The 21,410-nt window shown below is 49.9% G+C and overlaps 1 protein-coding gene across 1 annotated transcript in view; it reads left to right on the plus strand.

Moving 5' to 3' along the window:
• Window positions 1-4,486: 4,486 nt before the first annotated feature.
• Window positions 4,487-21,410, plus strand: part of PRRC2B (proline-rich coiled-coil 2B) — an 82,864-nt gene continuing 65,940 nt past the window's right edge. Inside the window, exons 1-5 of the mRNA XM_015409628.1 lie at window positions 4,487-4,609; window positions 17,024-17,201; window positions 17,808-17,910; window positions 18,325-18,397; window positions 18,491-18,634. Of these exons, the coding sequence (XP_015265114.1) occupies window positions 4,495-4,609; window positions 17,024-17,201; window positions 17,808-17,910; window positions 18,325-18,397; window positions 18,491-18,634 (613 nt within the window). The 5' untranslated portion in view covers window positions 4,487-4,494. The remainder of the gene's footprint in view (window positions 4,610-17,023; window positions 17,202-17,807; window positions 17,911-18,324; window positions 18,398-18,490; window positions 18,635-21,410) is intronic.

A 21,410-nucleotide genomic window follows, 5' to 3' on the forward strand; every position in this document is an offset into this window, starting at 1 on the left:
AGACACTGAAACAGGAGGATACCTGGACCTCTCTTGGAGGAAGACTGAGCACTTATTCAAAATAGACTTAAAGGAGTCCTCTTAAAACTTTTGTATAATTAAGGTGGACTGATATTAATAAAGGGGTTGTGCAATATCTTTTGTGACATATTAAGAGACGATACTTAGATGTTTTGATATATGATTCTTTCTATGTAGTAAGGCTTATATGATAAATAACATAGGGTGAATAAATTGTAAAAATATAAAGCAAAACATATATAAAAATTATTTGAGATATTTTATAATTGTCTGTGTTGCGGTGGCTCAAGTGGTTAAGAAGCTGAACTGCAGGCTATGGAAGGTCGGTAGTTCAGCCGTTCGAGACCCGGGTGCCGCATGACGGAGTGAGTTCCCGTCTCTAGTTCCAGCTCCTGCCAACCTAGCCATTCGAAAGCAAGAAATTGCAAGTCGATAAATAGGTACCACTTTGGTGGGAAGGTAAACAGCGTTCCGTGCGCCTTGGTGTTTAGTCATGCCGGCCACATGACCACGGAAACGTCTTCGGACAGCGCTGGTTCTTCGGCTTGGAAACGGAGATGAGCACCGCAACCCTAGAGTCGGACTCGACTGGCTTTCGAGCAAGGGATATTTTATAATCGTCTGTAGCACGGTATTTGCTGATTTTTGATAGCGCCAATCAAGGCAAAACCGGGGCCCGCCAGAATCTAACGGCTCCAACGCCCCGTTCCCAGCAGATGATGTTACAGGCAGGAATCGAGGTCAAACACATAAGCTATACAGATAAGGGAGCATCACCCAGACAGCCGGAAAGCGAAAGTCTCACATTCCAAGGACTTCTCCCCCCCAGCTCTTATGGCTGCGAGCTGACATCCATACTGGATCGACATTTTCATCAAGCTGTCCACTACCACCCCAAGGTCCCTTTCTTGATTTGTCTCTGCCAGCTCAGATCCCATCAGTGTATATGGAAAGATGGCATTATTTACCCCAAATATGCATCACTTTACACTTGCTCACTTCGACCGATTTCACACAAGAGCTGCGCCGCGGTCGCGCCTCCCTTTGCCCCGCTTCTATTGGTCGATTTCCCACTCGAAGCCATGCGGCCGTGTTTTGACCCACGGCTTCGCACGATTCCCCCCGCGGTTTCGTGATCCTCAAAAAACAGGATCATGAAACCGGGGGGAAATCGGGCGAAGCCACGGGCCAAAATGCGGCCGCACGGCTTCAAGTGAGAAATTGACCAATAGAAGCGGGGCAAAGGGAGGCGCGACCGCGGCACAGCTCTTGTGTGAAATCGGTCTTTGAATCTGATTTGCCCTTTTAATACCTTTAAGGGCGTTGGCATTTGGAAAAACATTGCATGCAGGCTGATCTGGATTTATTGTTATTTATTATGTGATGGACGCTGTCCGTCTCTCAAATTTATTCACATAATTAGAGGTATTTGTGTAGCTCCTATGATAAGAAGAGATTGAATCATCAAAGCCACTCTCCAAACTTGAATAAACCGACTCAAGAACAAGGAAGTCTCCACTCTTTTCCGGGTGGGCGGCTGTGGCCCTTTTAGCCCCCAGCTCGAGATGAGGCCCGTCAATGACATTTTAAAAAGAACAACTTGATGGGTGTGTGTGTGTCACCTCGTAAATCCGATCCAGAACCTGATGCCAGAATAAGGGAGCTTGCCTACATGCTGAATGATGCACTTTAGACAGACTTTCAGTACACTTTAGCGATTGTTAGCAAATGGGGTTTTGCCATTTCACACAGTAAAATCCAGTTGCAAAGTGCATTGAAAGTAGAATGAAAGTGCATTATTTGGTGCTGATTAAACACCGGACTGAGACCCGTATATATAACACGGGTGGTGGGAAGTGCTGTCCAGTCACACTGGCTTACGGCGGCCCCCTAGAGTTTTCAAGGCAAGAGACGTCCAGAGATGGTTTGCCATGGCTGTCAGCGAGCTGCCATGTTTTACTTGCTTCCTTCTGTGACCCTGGCGCTACGGCGCATGCTTCCTAGCTTGCTCGCTGCTCTGCCCACTTGCCGTAAACAGCGATAGGGAGACCGTGAGAACCAGTGCTGCCAGACTGAGTTATCTGTCTAACCTTGAGATGGAGGGAGGGCTTGCGTTCCACCGCTGGTGTGAATATTTCGGCTCTCATGGGGCACTGAGACTCTCCCGCTTATTATGTAACCTCCCGCCGGGAGAATTCTCGCGCGTGTGCTTGGATTTCATTTGCTTAGCCATTTGCCTCATCCTGCTATATGTAGGAATGCTTCTGCCCCATCGTCATTCCTAACAACTTGTGGACATGGTAACAGACCTGTAGTCTAATAAAGCATAATGCTTCCCTGGAAACGTGTGTGGAGATTTACTTGCTGTTGAACCTGACAATTGCCTGCCTTCACATCACGACCAGTGTTCCCTCTCAGCTGAGTTAGTATGAGCTAGCTCACCGTTTTTTTAGCCTCCAGCTCACAGATTTTTGTCTTAGCTCCGGAGCAAACTAATTTATGCAGTAGCTAAATTACTTGCTCAGGATTTTAATGCCAGTGGCTCACAAAGTAGAATTTTTGCTCACAAGACTCCACAGCTTAGAGAGAGCAATGATCACGACTAAGGTATTCCTTGGAGGTCTCCCATCTGAATACTATCCAGGGCTGACCCTGGTTAGCTCCTGCGATCTGACGAAATCCATCTAGCCTGGGCTGTCCAGGTCAGGGCATATGCAAGATAGATTTTGTTATATATTTTACCTGTTGGTGTTCTGTGAGCCACCTTTGGCAGAAAATTTTAACAGGTGCATGCAATGCTCCCTCTAAGCTGTGAAGTCTTGTGAGCAAAAATTCTGCATTAAAGTTGTGAGCGAGCGATTTGGCTACTGCATAAATTAGTTCGCTCTGGAGCCATCCTTCCTGAGCTAAGACAAAAATGCGTGAGCCGGAGGCTAGCTCACACTAGCTCAGCTTAGAGAGAACACTGGGTGCACGTAAAGCAGGCTGGCCGGAGGTGGTTCAGTGCCTTTGGAAGAAATCCAGACGGCGCCTCTTTTCCTGCCACCTAAGATGGGGCGCCACCTCCCAGGGATTTCTCTTGTGCAGGCCTTGCTGGAAACGTATGGTAGTGGGTGGGCTGGGCAGAAGGTCCCTGTGAACTGCTTTCGCATTCCTAGCAGAGAGCCTAGCATGCTGCTTAAGAACCTGTTCGGTGGCTGCAGCTATTGCAGAACGCCCCGGCTCTTGGGAGCATGTGACCCTGGTATTACAGCAGTTACACTGGCTACCGGACAACTCCCGAGCCCAGTTCGAGGTGTTGGTTTTGATCCTTGAAGCCCTACATGGCTTGGGACTGGGGTATCAGAAGAACCGTCTTCTCCCATATGTCCCTACCAGGGAATTAAGATCACAGGAAGAGGCTATACGGACTGTCCCATCAACCAAAGAAGCTCATTTAGTGGGTACAGGAGAGAGGGCCTGTTCAGTGGCAGCCCCACGATTATTGAACAACCTCCTCAGGGTGTAGTACCTGGCCCCCCTCACCAGTGTCCCCTCCAATTTTTTTCCCCTTGCTGAAGGAAGCAGTTCACTTTGGGGTCAGGAGGCAGTTTTTCTCCAGGCTGGTTGGCCAGGGATCCTGGAGGTCTTTTTGTCATCTTCTGGGCGTGGAACAGGGGTCACTGTGGGTGTAGAGGGGGAGGTATTTGTGAACTTCCTGCATTGTGCAGCGGGTTGGATTAGAGGATCCTGGGGGTCCCTTCCAACTCTGTGATTCACATCCTGAGCAGAATATAACTGCTGTCATCTTAAAATGGGCCATGGGCAGTGCAAGACCCTGCGTGGCTCCAAAGTGCTGCTGTGCGGGGCTTCCTGTGTCAATGAGCGGCCGCTCACCTACACAGCTTCGAGGGAACACTGCCCTTCATGGTTAATCTTTAGGAGGCACCCAAGGATGCTTTTATATAGCACATTTGGTTAGGTTTAGTAATAGTCCTTAGTAGTGATTTGAAGTTTTTTTAAATGTATTTTGTTTTGTGTTTTGTCTATGTTTGTAAGCTGCCTTGAGCTGCAAGAGGAAGAAACCTGGCTAATACATGTTTTGAATAAATAAGTGAATAAGTGGTGTTGAAACTTCGTTCTATCCTGGGCATTATTCTACCAATGCTGCGACTGATCACTTGTGGCTACTTACATCTAGACCTTCCTCCCTCTCAGCCATAGCGGAGTGCCTTGGGTCAGCCTCCGTGGTTCTTTCTTTTCTCTTCTCCCCTTTCCGAAATGGTGCCTCTCCTCTCGCTACCTAACAGTCCCCAGGACGTTCTCTTGAGCAAGTCGTCGTCTTCCTTTTAGATTTTTTTTTTAAAAAATCTGTATTTTGAACCGAAAAAATAATGAGCCATGCATTTCTCACCCACCGCTTTTCTCTGTGTTGGCGCAGGCAGATCGGGAGCGGCGCAGAGAAATTTCCTTACTAGATGACATTTCATCGCAATGTCCGATCGTTTGGGGCAAATAACCAAGGGAAAGGATGGGAAAAGCAAGTACTCGACTCTCAGCCTGTTTGATAAGTATAAAGGAAAGTCAGTAGAAGCTATCAGAACTACAGGTAAGGAGGGGCAATGAACATGAGGGCGGGGGGAGTGGTGGGAGCTGGGGCTTTTGAAACCCATCGGGGGGGGCAAAGGTTCCCTTCGTCTCCCCCCAACGTTCAGAAGAACACATGCAGAATGCTTGATAAGAACAGACGTGTTGGTCAGCAGTAATACTTTACCCCACTTCTGGGGGCCCTGGGAATTTTTACCCTTCGTCCCTTCCTCTTGGTAGCCCTGCTGGTAGCAGCAAGCCAAATACTTAGGAGTAGCCGTGACTGCATGCTTGGCATGCAGAAGGTTCCAGGTTCAGTTCCCGGCATCTCCAGTCAAAAGGACCAGGTAGTAGGTGATGCGAAAGACCTCCGCCTGCGAACTTGGAGAGCTGCTGCCCGCCTGAGTAGACGATACTGACCTTGCTGGACCAAGGCTCTGGTTCAGTAAAAGGCAGCGTCCTGTGTTCAGGCTTGGGAGAAAGGGTCTAGCTCAGGCATCCCACTGTTATGCGACTTTCCTTTCGTCGCCACAGAGCATTTCATGCAAGGGAGCAGTAAAATGTTTATTTTGCATCTGTCTCGGGCCCAGTTCACACGAGCTGGCAATGAGGTGGGAAAGACCCAGGTAACTACGTAGTTGGAAAATCCCAGCTTTTGAATGTTCCTTTGCAGAAGGGCTCCGTGCAAACTGAAAGCTAGCAAAAGCGGAAAGGTTCTACCACCCTCCTCTTTTTTGTATGCTGTGCTTGTTTTCTATTTACGGGCAGCTTCTCACCTCTTAAAAATGTTACTTATTTAGGTACTTCCTTTAGAACCCCACCTTTCTCTGCAGCGGAGATCCAAGGTGGTTTACATAATTGTCCGCTCCTCCATTTGATCCTTACAACAACCGCGTGAACTAAGTTAGGCTGCAAAAGTGTGACTGCCCCAAGGTCACCTAGTGACTTTGAATGGCAGGGGGGGGGGGATTTGAACCTGGTTATCCCAGATCCTGTAGTCTGACACTCTAACCCTTAAGATACAGCGGGTACCACCAAGGGTGCTGGTAGGAAATCCCCACCCCTATCATGTGGCCTTAGTTAGGATGAACACGTTCTTAGAACACTTCCTGTAAACCGCCCAGAGACCCCTAGGGGTTAGGGCGGTATAATAAGTCTAATAAATAAATAAATAAATAACCCCTATGCCACCTGGCTCTCAGAGATGTCACCTGACATGGTGCGGTCCATTCTATGACTTCAGCCTTGACCACCTCATTCCCATCTCTCTCTCCTGCCCTGAGAGTGGGACCCAAGGACTGGGCTGCTCTGTTCTCACTGTAGCAGGGAGAGAGAGATCTAGCCGATCTCAGAGGAAAGCGCAGAGATTCCTGGACCAGGAACAGTCGGGAACCCTCACAAAGCCGCAGTGCTCAGCAGTCTTTGGTGAGATGGATATTTTCTCCGGCCATGCAGAAATAATCACATGTCCTGTGTACATATGAAGCTGCCTTATACCAAATCTGAACCTTCGTCCATCAAGGTCAGTATCGTCTACTCGGACTGGCAGCCGCTCTCCGGGGTCTCAGGCGGAGGTCTTTCCCATCACCTCCTACCTGTTAACTGGAGATGTTGGGAACTGAACCTAGGACCTTCTGCACTCCAAGCAGACGCTCTGCCACTGTGCCACAGACTTGCCCCAGTCTGCTAGCTTTTTGCTTGCGAAGAGTTCTTAATATGGGTGGGAAGGTTCGACAGAAGTGATCTCACATCTACAGCCTGGTGCCATCCACTCTGCTACTGGCTGGATTCTGTGACCTACTCCTGCTCCACGTTTAAGGCCATGTCCCATTTGTCAAAGGTGGCAGGATTTGAATGTGGAGCCCTTATTCACTGCACCCCCCGCAAAGCTGGTTAGGATTAGGCTCTGCAGCACAGTTGGCAAAACCTAAAGGAGATCATCTGATTAAAGAGATCTTGTATCACGTTTTGCCTTTGGTGCACATTTTCATTGAGTTTACGTGTGAGCACCATCAGTTCCGAATCAAAAATGCATACTTTTAAATGGTGCATGGGTGTGTTAGAATGGGGACTGTCTCAGAAGAGGCCTTCCTTCCAGAGAGAGAAGAAGAAGAAGAAGAGATTGGATTTATACCCCACCCTTCACTTGGAGTCTCAGAGCGGCTGACAAACTCCTTTCCCTTCCCCTCCCCACAACAGACACCCTGTGAGGTGGGTGGGGCTGAGAGAGCTCTGACACAAACTGCTCTTTCAGGAACAGCTGTGCCAGAGCTTGTGACTGACCCAAGGTCACACCAGCAGGTGCAAGTGGAGGAGTGGGGAATCAAACCCAGTTCTCCCAGATTAGAGTCCGCACACTTAACCACTACGCCTCTACTTGTGTTTGTTTATCAGTAAATCTGTGGCCTGGTTTAACCGAGGACACCTTTTAATTTGATTCCCAGATGTGGAATTAGTGTGTGTGTGTGTGTGTGTGTCCATTTAAAAGAGAACCATGGGAATGTTGAAGCTTTCTTGGCAAGTTTTCTTGTGATTGAACTTTTTATGTGTGGGTCGTGTTGGTTTGGGAAAGGCCGTTCATGCATGCTCACAGGCGTTTTGAGCATCTAAGAATTGGTGACGGCCACGTTTCAGACCTGAATGGTGTTGCATTCAGAACAGAAATTCCTGAACTGTGTACCATCAAAGGATTGTGAGTGTGCTGTGAGAAATGAACGGATTAAGGATGTATTTTTGTGAAACCAAAGCATCCATCCACAGCAGAGGCTGTGGCTGCCTTTTACCTCGCTGCATGATTTTTCTGTTCTGGTATTGTTTCTTTCCTGCAAATGAAACCCAAACGGAATTGAATTAAGAACCTAAATCTTAAGAAGATCTGAATGTATAGGCCCAATAATTGTTAGTCAAATTAAAAACATCAAATATTGGCAGATACACAAAAATGTATTTATTACAAAGTATATTTAAAAACGGAGCTGCGGTGGCTCAAGTGGTTAAGACGCTGAACTGCAGGCTGTGGAAGGTCGGTAGTTCAGCAGTTCAAGACCCGGGTGCCGCAAGACGGAGTGAGCTCCCGTCTCTAGTTCCAGCTCCTGCCAACCTAGCAGTTCGAAAGCAAGAAATTGCAAGTAGATAAATAGGGACCACTTCGGTGGGAAGGTAACAGCGTTCCGTGCGCCTTGGTGTTTAGTCATGCCGGCCACATGACCACGGAAACGTCTTCGGACAGCGCTGGCTCTTCGGCTTTGAAACGGAGATGAGCACCGCAACCCTAGAGTCGGATTCGACTGGCTTTCGAGCAAGGGAACCTTTACCTTTACATTTAAAAACAGATATTGGCCCTGGTGATAGCCTCAATTAAGAATCAAATCGTACAATGACAATCAAAAATAGTCATTATTGACCCTGACCATATGTGTTTTGGTCCATCCCCCCCTCCTGTCATCCCTGATTTGGAGGGGAAAAGATAATTATGATACATCTCTGCATATTAAATTTGATGATATAATAATTCTCCACGCAGAACTGCTTGTCCTTAGAGAAGGGATCGCCTTGTGTCTCTGCATGAGTCCCTGCTCTGAGCATACTTCTGCAAGCAGGAGGTGCACCCATAACAGTGGGTCATGAAACATGGTAGTTTTCTCTGAGGGTGGATAATTTTGATTTAGACAAAGTTTTATTCAAGGCATAAGCTTCCATGTGCATGCACACTTCTTCAAATACATTGAAATGAAAGTTACCAGTCTGTACATGTAGGTAGAGGGTGAGCAGCAATTACCATACAACATAATGAAGATGTTTAACAGATGCAAGGATCAAACAGGAATAACAAGCTGAGGTTATATGGTCACCATTTGTATGGATTTAATTCTGAAGGAAAACATAGTGAAGCGAATTGGAGATCGATGTGTAAATGTACCCTTCTTAATTGTGGAATGCTGAGAGTAATTAACTGTTATGCTCCATCCGTTTCCTCTCAAAGCATGGATGTAACAGCCTCCTATTCTTTAAGGCAGGATGATTGGTTGTGCAGTGTTGTGTCTCCTCTGTCACCAGACTAGAGAAATACATTCCAGTCTACCATTCCAAATTACATTACATTCTGCTGTTCATTATTTATTATTATTTATTATTTCGGTTTCTATCCCGCTCGAAACCCCCCCCCCGGGGTCTCTGAGCGTCTTACAGTATTCTTAATTAACCCTATCTATGGCCACATTTCATTCGGGGTGGGGACTACCCTACCGGCACCATGTGGAAGGAGTTGTTGTACTTCTCACTCCTGGTTCGGCTGCTGGCTTATTGCTGGCTCGGCGCTTTGTTCCGTTCCGTTTGTTACATTACAATGCTATTCTAATATACTCTTCTTGGTGAGAATGCAGATGTAAGGACTGAATTAGCATATGCAGTGAGATAAGAAACCAGTATCCATGTTAAGTCCTGGGACTTTTTTGTTCTGTTGTAATTCAGCAGTTTCCCTTCCCAGTCTGTTCTGGAAGTTCTTTTGCAATAAAACAGCTACTTTGAGGTCACCCACTGAATGTCATGGGAGGCTGAAGTGTTCTCGTACAGGTTTCTTAGTCTTGTGATTCTTAATGTCAGATTTGTGTCCATTTATCCTTTGGCGTGGGGTTTGACCTGTTTGCCCCATGTAGAGAACGGAAGGGCACTGTTGGCATTTAATGGCGTATTTGTTTTGCTGCTTCAGACCAACACGGCTACCCACTTGGATCTATCTTTGGTTTAGATATTTAGAGTAAAACTTGGAGGCGCATTTTATTCTTTCACCTGGAAATTCATTTTGTGCTTTAAGCTTAATCCACAGTTTTGAAAGCATTGATTTAGGAGGTCCGGAAAAGCAGTAAAGGAGATTAAAGGGAAGCTAGGTATTCGAGTTAAGTATTTGCATTTGATTCGGCAAGATTAATGAGGATTGCAAACCTGGAAGGAGAGTGTGTTGGAGCTCCGAGCTTGCAAATGAGCCTCAGTGTTACCAGCTGCTAGCTAAAAAATGGTCTGTGGTGGAACAGAAGACAAGCGAGTCATGTTTTCAGAGCTGAGTGTCAGCAAAAGAACGCACAGACGGAAGCTTCGCATCGGAGCTGCGAAATGGATCTTGACTGGTTGTAATCAGACATTGCAGCGTTCGGCTATAAAAGGGGATACGGAGGGGCTTGGAGCTCCATGGGCAGAGGACCTGCTTTGCATACAGAAGGTCGTGTGGTCCATCCCAGCATATTGCAGCAGTTGGAGCGTTGGACTAGCATCTGGGATACCTGCGTTCGAATCCCACTCCACCGTGAAAGTTTGCTGGGTGACCTTGGGCCAGGCATACACACTCCGCCTGACCTGTTGGTGTGAGCAGAGGTCATTTCGGGGGGGATCGCGGAAGATCGCAGTTCCCCCGGGCGAGGTACGGGGGGCGGGGCACATGACGAAGCCCCGCCCCCTGCTTCCGGCCGCCCCGCTTCCGGCCCTCATTCAGTCAGGAGGAGCCAGGGAGGGCCTTCGCGGGGCTTCCTTGCACTCCTGCCGGCCTTGCAGGTCCACTCCTATATTCTTGGGGAGCAGATCTCTGTAATGAAATGGGTAATAATGACCAGCAACGTGTTGAGTAGTATGGATCCCCAAGCGCTTAGGGGTGGTATGAAATCCTTGCAGGGATGAGGGACGGCGCAAAGAAACAGATGAGCTCCCTGCAGGTTGGCTGTGAAAAACGTAGGCTGATGCATTGCTGTGTATCTCATAAGTGAAAAATGAACAAAAATATTGGCTCTGTTCGTTCAAGTTCAGTAGGGTCCTCAAGGGGTCAGAGAATACGATTCTTTCCGTTTCCTTAGGAGTGATTCCAATAGAACCCAGTAGAGTAGGGCTTGCTCCTGAATAAGCAGGAACAGATGCGAGGTTCATGTCTTGCAACATCTTGGTGTCCGAATTCAGTCTCGCTGCAGATTCCCCAAAGCCGAATGTCGGGTGTCTTTAAGATCGGATAAAATGGAGAAGGGGAGACTGTTGTTGTAAGCTGTCCTGGGCCCCCATGGGTGAAATGGAGTGTATTTTATTCCTAAATAAATAAAATAAAAATTGTTGTCATCACCTGTTTAATGGCTGTCAGGATGCAGGGCTGGGAAAGACGGACACCTTGGGCTAATTGAGTTATAATCTTGGATAGTTTGGCCAGTAGGCTGACTCCGGGTAAGGTAGCTTCATATGTTGTTGTTAGTTTATTTATTGGATGTTCACTCAAGATATGGAAATTAGAGCCATCAGTCAATCAAAAAACTTCCTATAGTAATTATGTGGCTTTTAAGAACATCAAAAAAGCCCTGCTGGATCAGACCAGGGGTCCATCTAGTATAGCATCCTGTCCCAGTGGCCAACCAGTCCCTCTGGAGGGCCAGCAACAGGGCATAGAGGCCGAGGCCTTCCCCTGACAACAGCATAAGAAGAGCCCTGCTGGATCAGACCAGGGGTCCATCTAGCCCAGCAACCTGTCTCCCACAGTGGCCAACCAGTTCCTCTGGAGGGCCAACAACAGGGCATGGAGGCCAAGGCCTTCCCCTGATAAGAACCTCAGAAGAGCCCTGCTGGATCAGAACAGTGGTCCACCTAGTCCAGCATCTTGTCTCACACATTGGCCAACCAGTTCCTCTGGAGGGCCAGCAAAAGGACATAGAGCCCGAGGCCTTCACAAGAACATCAGAAGAGCCCTGCTGGATCAGAACAGTGGTCCACCTAGTCCAGCATCCTGTCTCACACATTGGCCAACCAGTTCCTCTGGAGGGCCAGCAAAAGGACATAGAGGCCGAGGCCTTCATAAGAATGTAAGAAGAGTCCTGCTGGATCAGAGTCCAGCATCCTGTCTCACAGAGTGGCCAACCAGTTCCTCTGGAGGGCCAACAACAGGGCATGGAGGCCGAGGCCTTCATAAGGACGTCAGAAGAGCCCTGCTGGATCAGACCAAAGGTCTATCTAGTCCAGCATCCCGTCTCACACAGGATGTGGGGGCCAACAACAGGGCACTGAGGCGGTGGCCTTCTCGGATGTTGCCTTTTGAATCGATTCATTACATTAAAATGTACCTCAGATTTGAAGCATTTTGGGGTGGCCCTGAAAGAGATGCAAGAACTTCTTCCAAATGAAGACTGCCGTCTGAAGCGCGCTTGGGGAGTATTCTGTTTAAAATCCGTCAGACCTGTTTCTGAGTACGGGCCCTCAGGATCATTATTTCCCCCAACTTTACTTCAGCAGTTGCCTTTATATATATATACGTTAGGTGGGGAAATACCTGGGAATTTTGTGAGTGGAACCTGGGGGGAGGGGGAGGGGGGGACCTCAGCAGGATATAATGCCACAGAGTCCATCCTTCAGAACAGCCATTTTCTCAGGGGGAACCGATCTCTGTCCACTGAAAATCAGTTGTAATTCCAGGGAAACTCCAGGCCCCACCTTGAGGTTGGCAACCTCTTAAAACCCAATTCAGATATGAGTTAAGTCCCCAGTGAGGGGGATCCTCAGTGCGGTCTGGGGCCCGATGCAGTGAAACAGTGCGCCTGGCTGTGGAGGCCCTTCCGGCCTAACCCGTCCCCCCAGCAGGTATCCCGACTTGGCAAAAGGCATTTGGACCCATCTTTGAGAGCCAGTTGGGTGTAGTGGTGAAGTGCGCGGACTCTAATCTGGGAGAACTGGGTTTGATTCCCCACTCTTCCACTTGCAGCTGCTGGATGACCTTGGGCAAGCCATAGTTCTGGCAGAGCTGTTCTCTCAAGGACAGTTCTCTCGGAGCTCTCTCAGCCCCACCTACCTCACAGGGTGTTTCTTGTGGGGAGGGGAAGGGAAAGGAGTTTGTAAACTGCTCTGAGACACCTTTGAGTAGTGAAGGGCAGGGTATAAATCCAATCTCTTCTTCTTTTCTCCTTCATCTTTCAGAGCTTCTTCAGGAGTGGGCCAATCAGAAAGTGGGGAGCTCATCTGAAGCGTCTGCCCAGGGAGGATTTAACCAGTCAGCTTTTCCCCCTTAGGATCCCGGGGTGCAAAACACAGTGTTCCCAGCCAGGGTGAAGAGCAAAGGAGGAGGAATAGGTGTCAGGCTGGGGGAGTTATTTCTTCCCTCAATTCATTCACGCCCTGCCTGTCTCCCCAGCGGGGACCCAAGGCAGCTTACGCATCAGTCTCCTCTCCTCCATTTTTATCCTCACAACAGCCCTGGGAGGTAGGTCATGCTGAGAAAGTGTGACTGGCCCTCAGGGTCAGCCAGCAAGCTTTCATGGCACGGTGGGGATTCAAACTGAGGTCTTCCAGTTCCTAGTCCGGCAGACTTAACCGCTGCGCCCCATTGGCTAATTGATCCTGCGGTGGGTTTACAGGGCATGGTGAGCGATGGCTAAGGTGAATAACCTGTATGTTGTTGACCCCTCTGCCTAGTTGTGGGAAGCTGAACAGAGTTTCCTGCAAACTTGAACTGGGTAGGCCTGTTTCTTTGCTAAGATACGGGGTTCCCATCCACAACGCCTGCCGCTTGAGGGCATTGGAGATGTCATGGGTTGAGCCTGAGGTCTTCTGCCTGCAAAGCAGATGTTCCACCACCGAGCAGAGACTCTCGGCTGGAGTCTAATCAAGAGCCGCAGCTGCATCTTCTCCCTCTGGACCTGCCGATGACCTCCAGAAGGGCAGCTCGTTTCCCAGTTTTCCTGACCGGGCTTCACTGTCAGACCCCACTCCCGCGTATTTGGGAGGGAGGCGAGGAAAGCCACAGAGCAGCAGGTCAGGAGTGGGCTGTGTAACCTACAAGAGCAAGCAAGCCCGGCCCGGAAATTTCCCTACGGTTCGGGGCGTCTCATGACCAATGCTCCCTCTAAGCTGTGGAGTCTCGTGAGCAAAAAATCTACTTTGTGAGCTCCTGGCATTAAAGTGGTGAGCAAGCGATTTGGGTACTGCATAAATCAGTTTGCTCTGGAGCCCTCCTTCCTGAGCTAAGACAAAAATCTGTGCGCTGGAGGCTAAAAAGCTGTGAGCTCGGCTCACACTAACTCAGCTTAGAGGGAACACTGATCATGACCTAGTCTGGCCCGAGATCTCCTTGGATGTTCTTCTTTGGATGCTGCTTCAGGGGCGGAACCGTGGCTCAGTGGCAGAGCATCTGCTTGGCGTGCAGAAGGTCCCAGGTTCAATCCCTGACACATCATCTCCCAAACGTCAGATGAGGTAGGCGACCTGGGCTTGGACTGTCCACGGTTTTCACCTTCCAGCTAGAGCTGTGGGTGGTGCGCAGGCTGCACTCTCCCCGGCCAGTTCAAGGCAGCTGTGATCTGGAGCCCTGACAGTAAGTCTTAAAGCGGAATCTACTGACTCTTTCCATATCCTGCCTGAGTTTCTCCTCCCACCTATAACACAGCATGAAAGCAGCTGGGAAATGGGATTTTCAACTGGGTGCAAAAAAAAATTCGCTCCTTCCTTAGTACCATTACACTGATCCCCCCCCCATTCTTGATGGGGAGGGGTTGTGGCTCAGAAGAAGAAGAAGAAGAGGAGGAGGAGATTGGATTTATACCCCTCCCTTCACTACGCAAGGGAGTCTCAGAGCGGCTTACAATCTCCTTTCCCTTCCCCTCCCTACAACAGACACCCTGTGAGGTAGGTGGAGCTGAGAGAGCTCTGACACAAACTGCTCTTTTCCAAGAACACCTCTGCCAGAGCTACGGCTTGCCCAAGGTCATCCAGCAGGTGCAAGTGAAGGAGTGGGGAATCAAACCCGGTCAGTGGAAGAGCCTCTGCTTTGCATGCAGAAGGTCCCAGGTTCAATCCCCAGCATCTCCAGTTAAAAAGGACCAGGCAGTAGGTGGCGTGAAAGACCTCTGCCTGAGACCCTGGAGAGCCGCTGCCGGTCTGAGTAGACAATACTGACCTTGACGGACCGAGGCTCTGATTCAGTATAAGGCAGCTTCATGTGTGACCAGTTGTAATGGAAGTCGATCTTCGAGAAGACAGTGCAGCCGACTCTTGTGCATTCTGTCTTCCACAATTGCCAGTTTCTCATTGCAAAGGAGCACGGTTTGGGTTTTGCACAGCAAGAGATATCATTTGTACTAGTTTGAGGCTGCAGGCTCTTCCAGCCAGGGATCTTTTAGTCCGTAAAGCGCCATACATGCTGATGGTGCTATATAAATAAAGTGTGGAATATCTTTTTGATGACTTTGATATAAATCGGACATAGTGCAAATCTCAGCAAATGCCAATCACATAAAAACACGTGTCTTATTTACATTTTATAAGTCTATGGAATAAGTTAAGGCGTTCATAACCCTTGTCCTTTGCCATTTTCTGCGTGATGAGCAGGCAATAAACAAAGACATGTTTTAATACAATTCGGTGGGACAAGCAGACTATAAATTATTATCATGCATACTACAGCCATACTGCTTCCACCAGGAGCATAAAATTTCATTTGTACTCATTTGCGCTGTATTACAAAAAAGTTGCACAGTTGAGAAAATCATTGGAGTTTTCTTTTACAAAAATCAAAGAAAGGTATACGGCTCACTGCAAAAACCTGGCCAGTGACCTTGGCCATCTCTTCATCTAACCAACTGTCAGCTTAGACAAGTTTTACGCTCTCCTAGACTTTATTTGGAGCTGCGGTGGCTCAAGTGGTTAAGACGCTGAACTGCAGGCTGTGGAAGGTCGGTAGTTCAGCAGTTCGAGACCCGGGTGCCGCGTAACGGAGTGAGCTCCCGTCTCTAGTTCCAGCTCCTGCCAACCTAGCAGTTCGAAAGCAAGACATTGCAAGTAGATAAATAGGGACCACTTTGGCCAGAGGGGGTACAGTCCAGATGCATAATAAAACAGCAGTGTCTCACGCCACCTTAAAGACCAACAAAATAGAAAGGTGTGTGGTGGGGGTGGGGTAGGGGGAACGGTGCAAAGAGAGGCAGGTTCAAAACAAGGTCCAGCGCAGAAGGGTAATCGTGCCGCTCACCGCCAAAGCATAAAATCTAGCACAAGAGGAAGTGAGCCAGGAAGGTGGGGTATAGATATTTAAATGGATAAGCAGGTACAATAGGAAGTTACGTAGGTACGGTTGAAGTAATGTATGCATGGAATGGGCAGTTCAAAATGTGATGAGATCTTATCATGAGTAAGAAATTAATTATTTATTTATTATACCCTGCCTTTCTCTCAGTGGGGACCCAAAGTGGCTTACGGCTTTCTCCCCTTCTCCATGTGATCAGTTTTGGCGTAGCGGTTAGGAGCGTGGACTCTAATCTGGGAGATCCGGGTTTGATTCCCCACTCCTCCCCATGCAGCTGCTGGTGTGACCTTGGGTCAGTCACAAGTTCTCTCGGAGCTGTTCTCTCAAGGGCAGTCCTCGAAAGAGCTCTCTCAGCCCCGCCTACCTCACAGGGTGTCTGTTGTGGGGAGGGGAAGGGAAAGGAGATTGTCAGCCGCCCTGAGACTCCTCCTGGCTTTCAAGTCCCTGTAAAGACGTGGCTGAAAAATCTTTTACGGACTTTCAGTGCGCTTTAGCGATCATTTGTGTTTTGACTGGTGAGAGCCGGAAGTGTCTTCTTGCCCACTCTGAGTGAACTGAGTACCTTTTGGATTGGATCTTGTTTTGAACTGGCCTTTCCTTGTGGCGTTCAACATGCTGCCCCCTTCGACGTGTGTATAAATTGGGCCTGATTCCCACTCCTATGCATCTGAGGAAACCATAGAGTTTTGCCCAAAACCTAGAGTGTTGCCCCCAACGTCGGAAACGCAGTGACATCCCCCGGTAACCCTATCTGTAAGTAGGATCTACAGTGTAATTTTCGCATCATTCAGTGTGTTACCTTTTTTAGATTTCTGGTTAGTTCCGGTCCTCGCAGGGCTCTTTTTGTAGTAGGTACTCATTTGCATATTAAGCGACACACCCCTAATGTAGCCAATCATCCAAGAGCTTACAGTAGCCCCTGTAAGAAGAGCTCTGTAAGCTCTTGGAGGATTGGCTACATTAGGGGTGTGTGGCCTAATATGCAAAGGAATTCCTGCTACAAAAAGAGCCCTCCGGATTTCTACAGTCCTAACCGTATTGCATTGCTTATTGAATGTCCCATCCTGTTAATTGTATTGACTTAAGTCCCAGTGAGAAACACAGATTGTAAATTCCTGCTACAAAAAGAGCCCAACTTCCGGATTTCTACAGTCCTAACCCTATTGCATTACTTATTGAATGTCCCATCCTGTTAATTGTATTGACTTAAGTTCCAGTGAGAAACACGGATTGTAAATGACATTAGCAAGCAGTCTGTACGGTACCATGGCACTCTGGTTTTACTTTGCTGCAACGGACTGTCCCATCTGGAGTCTAGACATACAATTCCCACCTGTTCTGGTACATGAGCATGCAGGTAGAGCGGGTTTCCTTATGCCGGCCTGCCCCTCTTTCTTGCCTCCCCAGTTATTCCTCGACATGGCTTACAGAGTCTTGGGAAAGTTGCTGCTGCCCGGCGCATGCCACCTCCTGCCAACCTGCCAAGTTTGAAGTCTGAGAACAAAGGAAACGACCCCAATATCATCATCGTACCCAAGGACGGGACAGGATGGGCAAACAAGCAGGATCCGCCAGACCAAAAGAGGTAGGAGGGGCAGCCCCCCTTTCTTGGGTTTCGGGAGATGTCTCTCCCTTCCTCTTCCGGGGAGTCTTAAATCTACTGCCTGAGGCCGCGGAGGCCAGACAGGAGCCCTCGATTCTAGAGCAGCCAGACCTGTAACCAACGGAGCACCGAGGAGGGGGGGATCTCAGAGTGGAATGGTGGGAACTCAGTGCAAGAAGCCGAGTGTGCTTAAAGGGGGACTGGATATTAGTAAAGGAAAATACAGTGTTGATTAGAAGTGTCACCGTTTGCACTCATTAGGCCAGAACAGTGGAGCGTGGGAGCCGACCACGTGAGCCGTTGAGTAGAAATGCTGCCTGTGTGTTTCCGTCGAGTGTGCTTAAAGGGGGACTGGATATTCGTAAAGAAAGTGTCACCGTTTGCACTCATTAGCCCAGAAGAGTGGAGCGTGGGAGCAGACCACGTGAGCCGTTGGGTAGAAATGCTGCCTGTGTGTTTCCCTTTCTCATTAACAGAGAAAGGCCAGACTCTGTTTTTAGATCCTCTGCTTGAGGCCGATATTAAGGGCCACCCGCGGTGTCACACGTGTGGTTCTCCTGACTCCGCCTTTCTGCTTTCTTTCCTCAGTTCCAGTGCAACGGCCGCACAGCCGCAGGAGTCGCTGCCGCAGCAGGGTTTGCCGAAATCTGTCTCCAGTTTACAGAAGCTGACCCAGTCAATCAGTCAGGAGGTGGGCATGAGTTACTCTGGTGGCCCCCGCGTTCTCCTTCTGGAAAGGGGCCAGCCAGGTTTTCCTGGGAAGCCCGCAGTTGAATCTCTGTGGCAGGATCCTTTTCTGTGTATTGCTTGTCCCCAAGAGTTGGCTCTCAGAGGTGGACTGCCTCGGAACGTGGAGGTTCCGTTTAGCTACGGTAGCTGATAGCGTCGTCTTCCTGACGCGTTGGGGCCGATGTCCTCAGGACAGGCATGGCTTAGCCGGGCCAGTCTCACTCTCAGTCTCACTGGGATGGAGAATGGGCAGGCGTGTCAAAACAGGAAGTGAGGTCATAATGGGTGGAGCAGTGAGCCCTTTGAAGCTGGCCTCTCTTCCTTGGAGGGGGGAGCTGGAATGGGCAACCCACTGTGTTTTGCTTTTCTTCCACAGGGTACAAATTCAGTGCAAGGTGGACCAAAGTCATGGGCACAGCTGAATGGAAAGCCAGCCAGGCCAGAAGGTGGTGAGTGTGAAGGGTCTGGTCTGGTGGGGCAGGAGGGGGGGGGCGTAGGGATGGACCAGCCCCTGCCTGACTGTCCGCGTGTCTCTCTGGCAGGTTCAAGGGCCTCAAACCGACTGTTATCCTTCTCTCCCGAGGAATTTCCAACGCTGAAAGCAGCTGGCGAGCAGGACAAGGGTGGCAAAGAAAAGGGCGCCTTAGATCTGTCGTATGGGCCCGGACCAAGCCTCCGCCCTCAGAGTACGTAACTGGGGCGCGGGGCGCCACTTCCTCTTCCCGCATTAAGACTCCGCCTCCATGCCATGACAAGCAGTTGAACTGACCAGATTATCGACCTGCAGCCCCTTCAAGCTGAGCATAGCGTCCTGGTTGGTTTCTCACAGAAGGTCAGGCCAGAACCAACGGGTTGAAATTAAATCAGAAGAGTTTCCGGCGAAACGTTAGGAAGAACTTCCTGACCGTTAGAGCAGTTTCTCAGTGGAACAGGCTTCCTCGGGAGGTGGTGGGCTCTCCTTCTTTGGAGGTTTTCGGGCAGAAGCCATCTGACAGCAATGCTGATTCTGTGAACTTAGGCAGATAATGAGAGGGAGGGCAGGAAGGGCTTAGTTCTTGTGCTGCTTTCTTACATGCCCAGGAGGGGAGATATTTGTGAATTTCCCGCAATGTGCAGGGGATTGGAGTAGATTACCTGGAGGTACCTTCCAACTCTATGATTCTATGATTCTAGAGGTTTTTTGTCATTTTTTGGGCATGGAACAGGGGTCACTTGGGGGGTGGGGGGAGGTGTTTGTGAATTTCCTGCATTGTGCAGGGGGGTTGGACTAGATGACCCTGGAGGTCCCTTCCAACTCTGTGATTCCGTGATTCACTGGAAATACGATGGCTTCTAAGCCTCAGTCTGAGTTTGTTGTTTATCGTGGTGCGTGTGTCCCTGGAGCTATGGGAGGGGGAGGGCAACAGAGGAGAGGCGCCAGCCCTGCGGGAACCAACTGCCATGACGACAGCCCTGCCTTACCTTCCCCAGGGGATGGTGTTCGAGGAGCAGCGCTGGGCCCCTTGCCAGGCGACGAGAGATCTTCCCTGGCCCTGTGAGCTAGAACAGCCAGGAAGGGGGCTGAGGGAGAGACAGGAGGGCTGGGCTTTGGCTGGGAGGGGAGGGGAGCAGTTAGCGGGTTTAGCTGCATGGGAAGCCAGGAGGCCAAAAGTTAATTTGACATTTAGCAAATACGTAAGGTCCAGGGTTGATCAGGGCAAGAAAGATTCTTCTGAAGCTTGGCTGGGCGCCCGGATATTAAGCTAAGGAACAGAACGAGGGAAGCCGGGTGTTATTTTTGGGTAGGGTGTTATTTTTGGGTAGAGCCTGTGCTTGGCACGCAGAAGGTCCCAGGTTCAATCCCCGGCATCGCCAGTTAAAAGGATCAGTTTGTAGGTGATTTGAAAGACCTCTGAGATTCAGGGCTCTTTTTGTAGCAGGTACTCATTTGCATATTAAGCGACACACCCCTAATGTAGCCAATCCTCCAAGAGCTTACAGTAGCTCCTGTAAGAAGAGCTCTGTAAGCTCTTGGAGGATTGGCTACATTGGGGGGGGAGTGTGGCCTAATATGCAAAGGAGTTCCTGCTACATAAAGAGCCGAGCGGCTGCCCAGTCTGAGTAGGCAATACCGACCCTGATGGACCCCAAGGGTCTGATTCAGTAGAAGGCAACTTCATATGTTCATATTTAATCCTTTTCCTGCCGTTTGGGGCCCAAGTGTCAAACCTGCGTCAACAGCCGTGGCCTTCCGCATTACCTAAGGGACTGCCTTTCCCCATATGTTCCCAAAAGGACCCAAGCTTTAAGGAGGCCAGACTGGTGGCAACCAGGGCCAGGGCCTTCTCAGTGGCGGCTCCACGCTTGTGGAACGAGCTCCCGGAAGAGATTAGGGCCCTGCAGGACCTTTCACAGTTCCGCAGGGCCTGTAAGACGGAGCTCTTCCGCCAGGTTTCCAGAGCCGCCACCACTAACACCTCCACCGCCACCAGTTAATATCTACCCTGGCGGAGCCCTGGCCCGTGGGTCCCTCAAACACAGCCCGTGCCAGTGACCTGAGATAGCTGCAGAAGGCCAAAGAGTCGATTGAGATAAAGAGGATTGTTGCTAGCACTTTATCTTGTTTGAATTTTAATGCTGTATTTATTAATGTATGTGATTTTATAACGATTGTTTTATGCGAGTTTTATTGTTGTAAGCTGCCCTGAGCCAGCCTTGGCCGGGAGGGCGGGATAAAGATTTAATGGTAAATAAATAAATATCAGCTCAGCATTCGAGCCCTTGCTTTGCATGCGGAAGGTCCCAGGCATCTCCCCTTTCAAGGATCTCAGGCGGCAGGGCTGGCAACATCCTCTTTCTAGTAGGCAAGCTTCCTCTCTAGCTTCACCTAGAACCCCTGGGGGGTTGCCCCCCCCCAGAGCATTGTGCTCGACAGAAAAGGACCTACTGTTGGTCTCCCCAGCCCAAGAGACATCCGGCTGTCCTCGGCCAGGGCCAGGGCGTTTTTCTGCCCTGACCCCAACCTGGTGGAACTCCCTTCCAAGCAGAAATCCAGGCCGTGCGGGATTTAGTGCCGTTCCGCAGGGCACGCAAGGCAGAGATGTTCCGCCCGGCGTTCGGTTGAGGACAGCGACCAGAGGTCATTTCGGGGGGGATCGCGGGGGATCGCAGTTCCCCCGGGTGAGGTACGGGGGCAGGGCACATGACGAAGCCCCGCCCCCCGCTTCCGGCCGCCCATCTTCCGGCCCTCATTCAGCCAGGAGGAGGCAGGAGAAGAGGGAGGGTAAGTTGCTTCCTCCCTGCCCCTCCCCACCCCTGCCTGCCTGGGGCCAGGGAGGGCCTTCGCGGGGCTTCCTTGCACTCCCGCCGGCCTTGCAGACCCACCGCCGGGCCCCTCATGGGGCTCGGCAGTGGAGCTGCAAGGCCGGCGGCGGCCGGGACCGTTGGGGGCGGGGTGTGTGGCCTTATGACAGACTTCCGGTG

Source organism: Gekko japonicus, unplaced genomic scaffold (genome assembly GCF_001447785.1).
Source record: "Gekko japonicus isolate JY-2015 unplaced genomic scaffold, Gekko_japonicus_V1.1 scaffold2764, whole genome shotgun sequence".
Classification (NCBI taxonomy): domain Eukaryota; kingdom Metazoa; phylum Chordata; class Lepidosauria; order Squamata; family Gekkonidae; genus Gekko; species Gekko japonicus.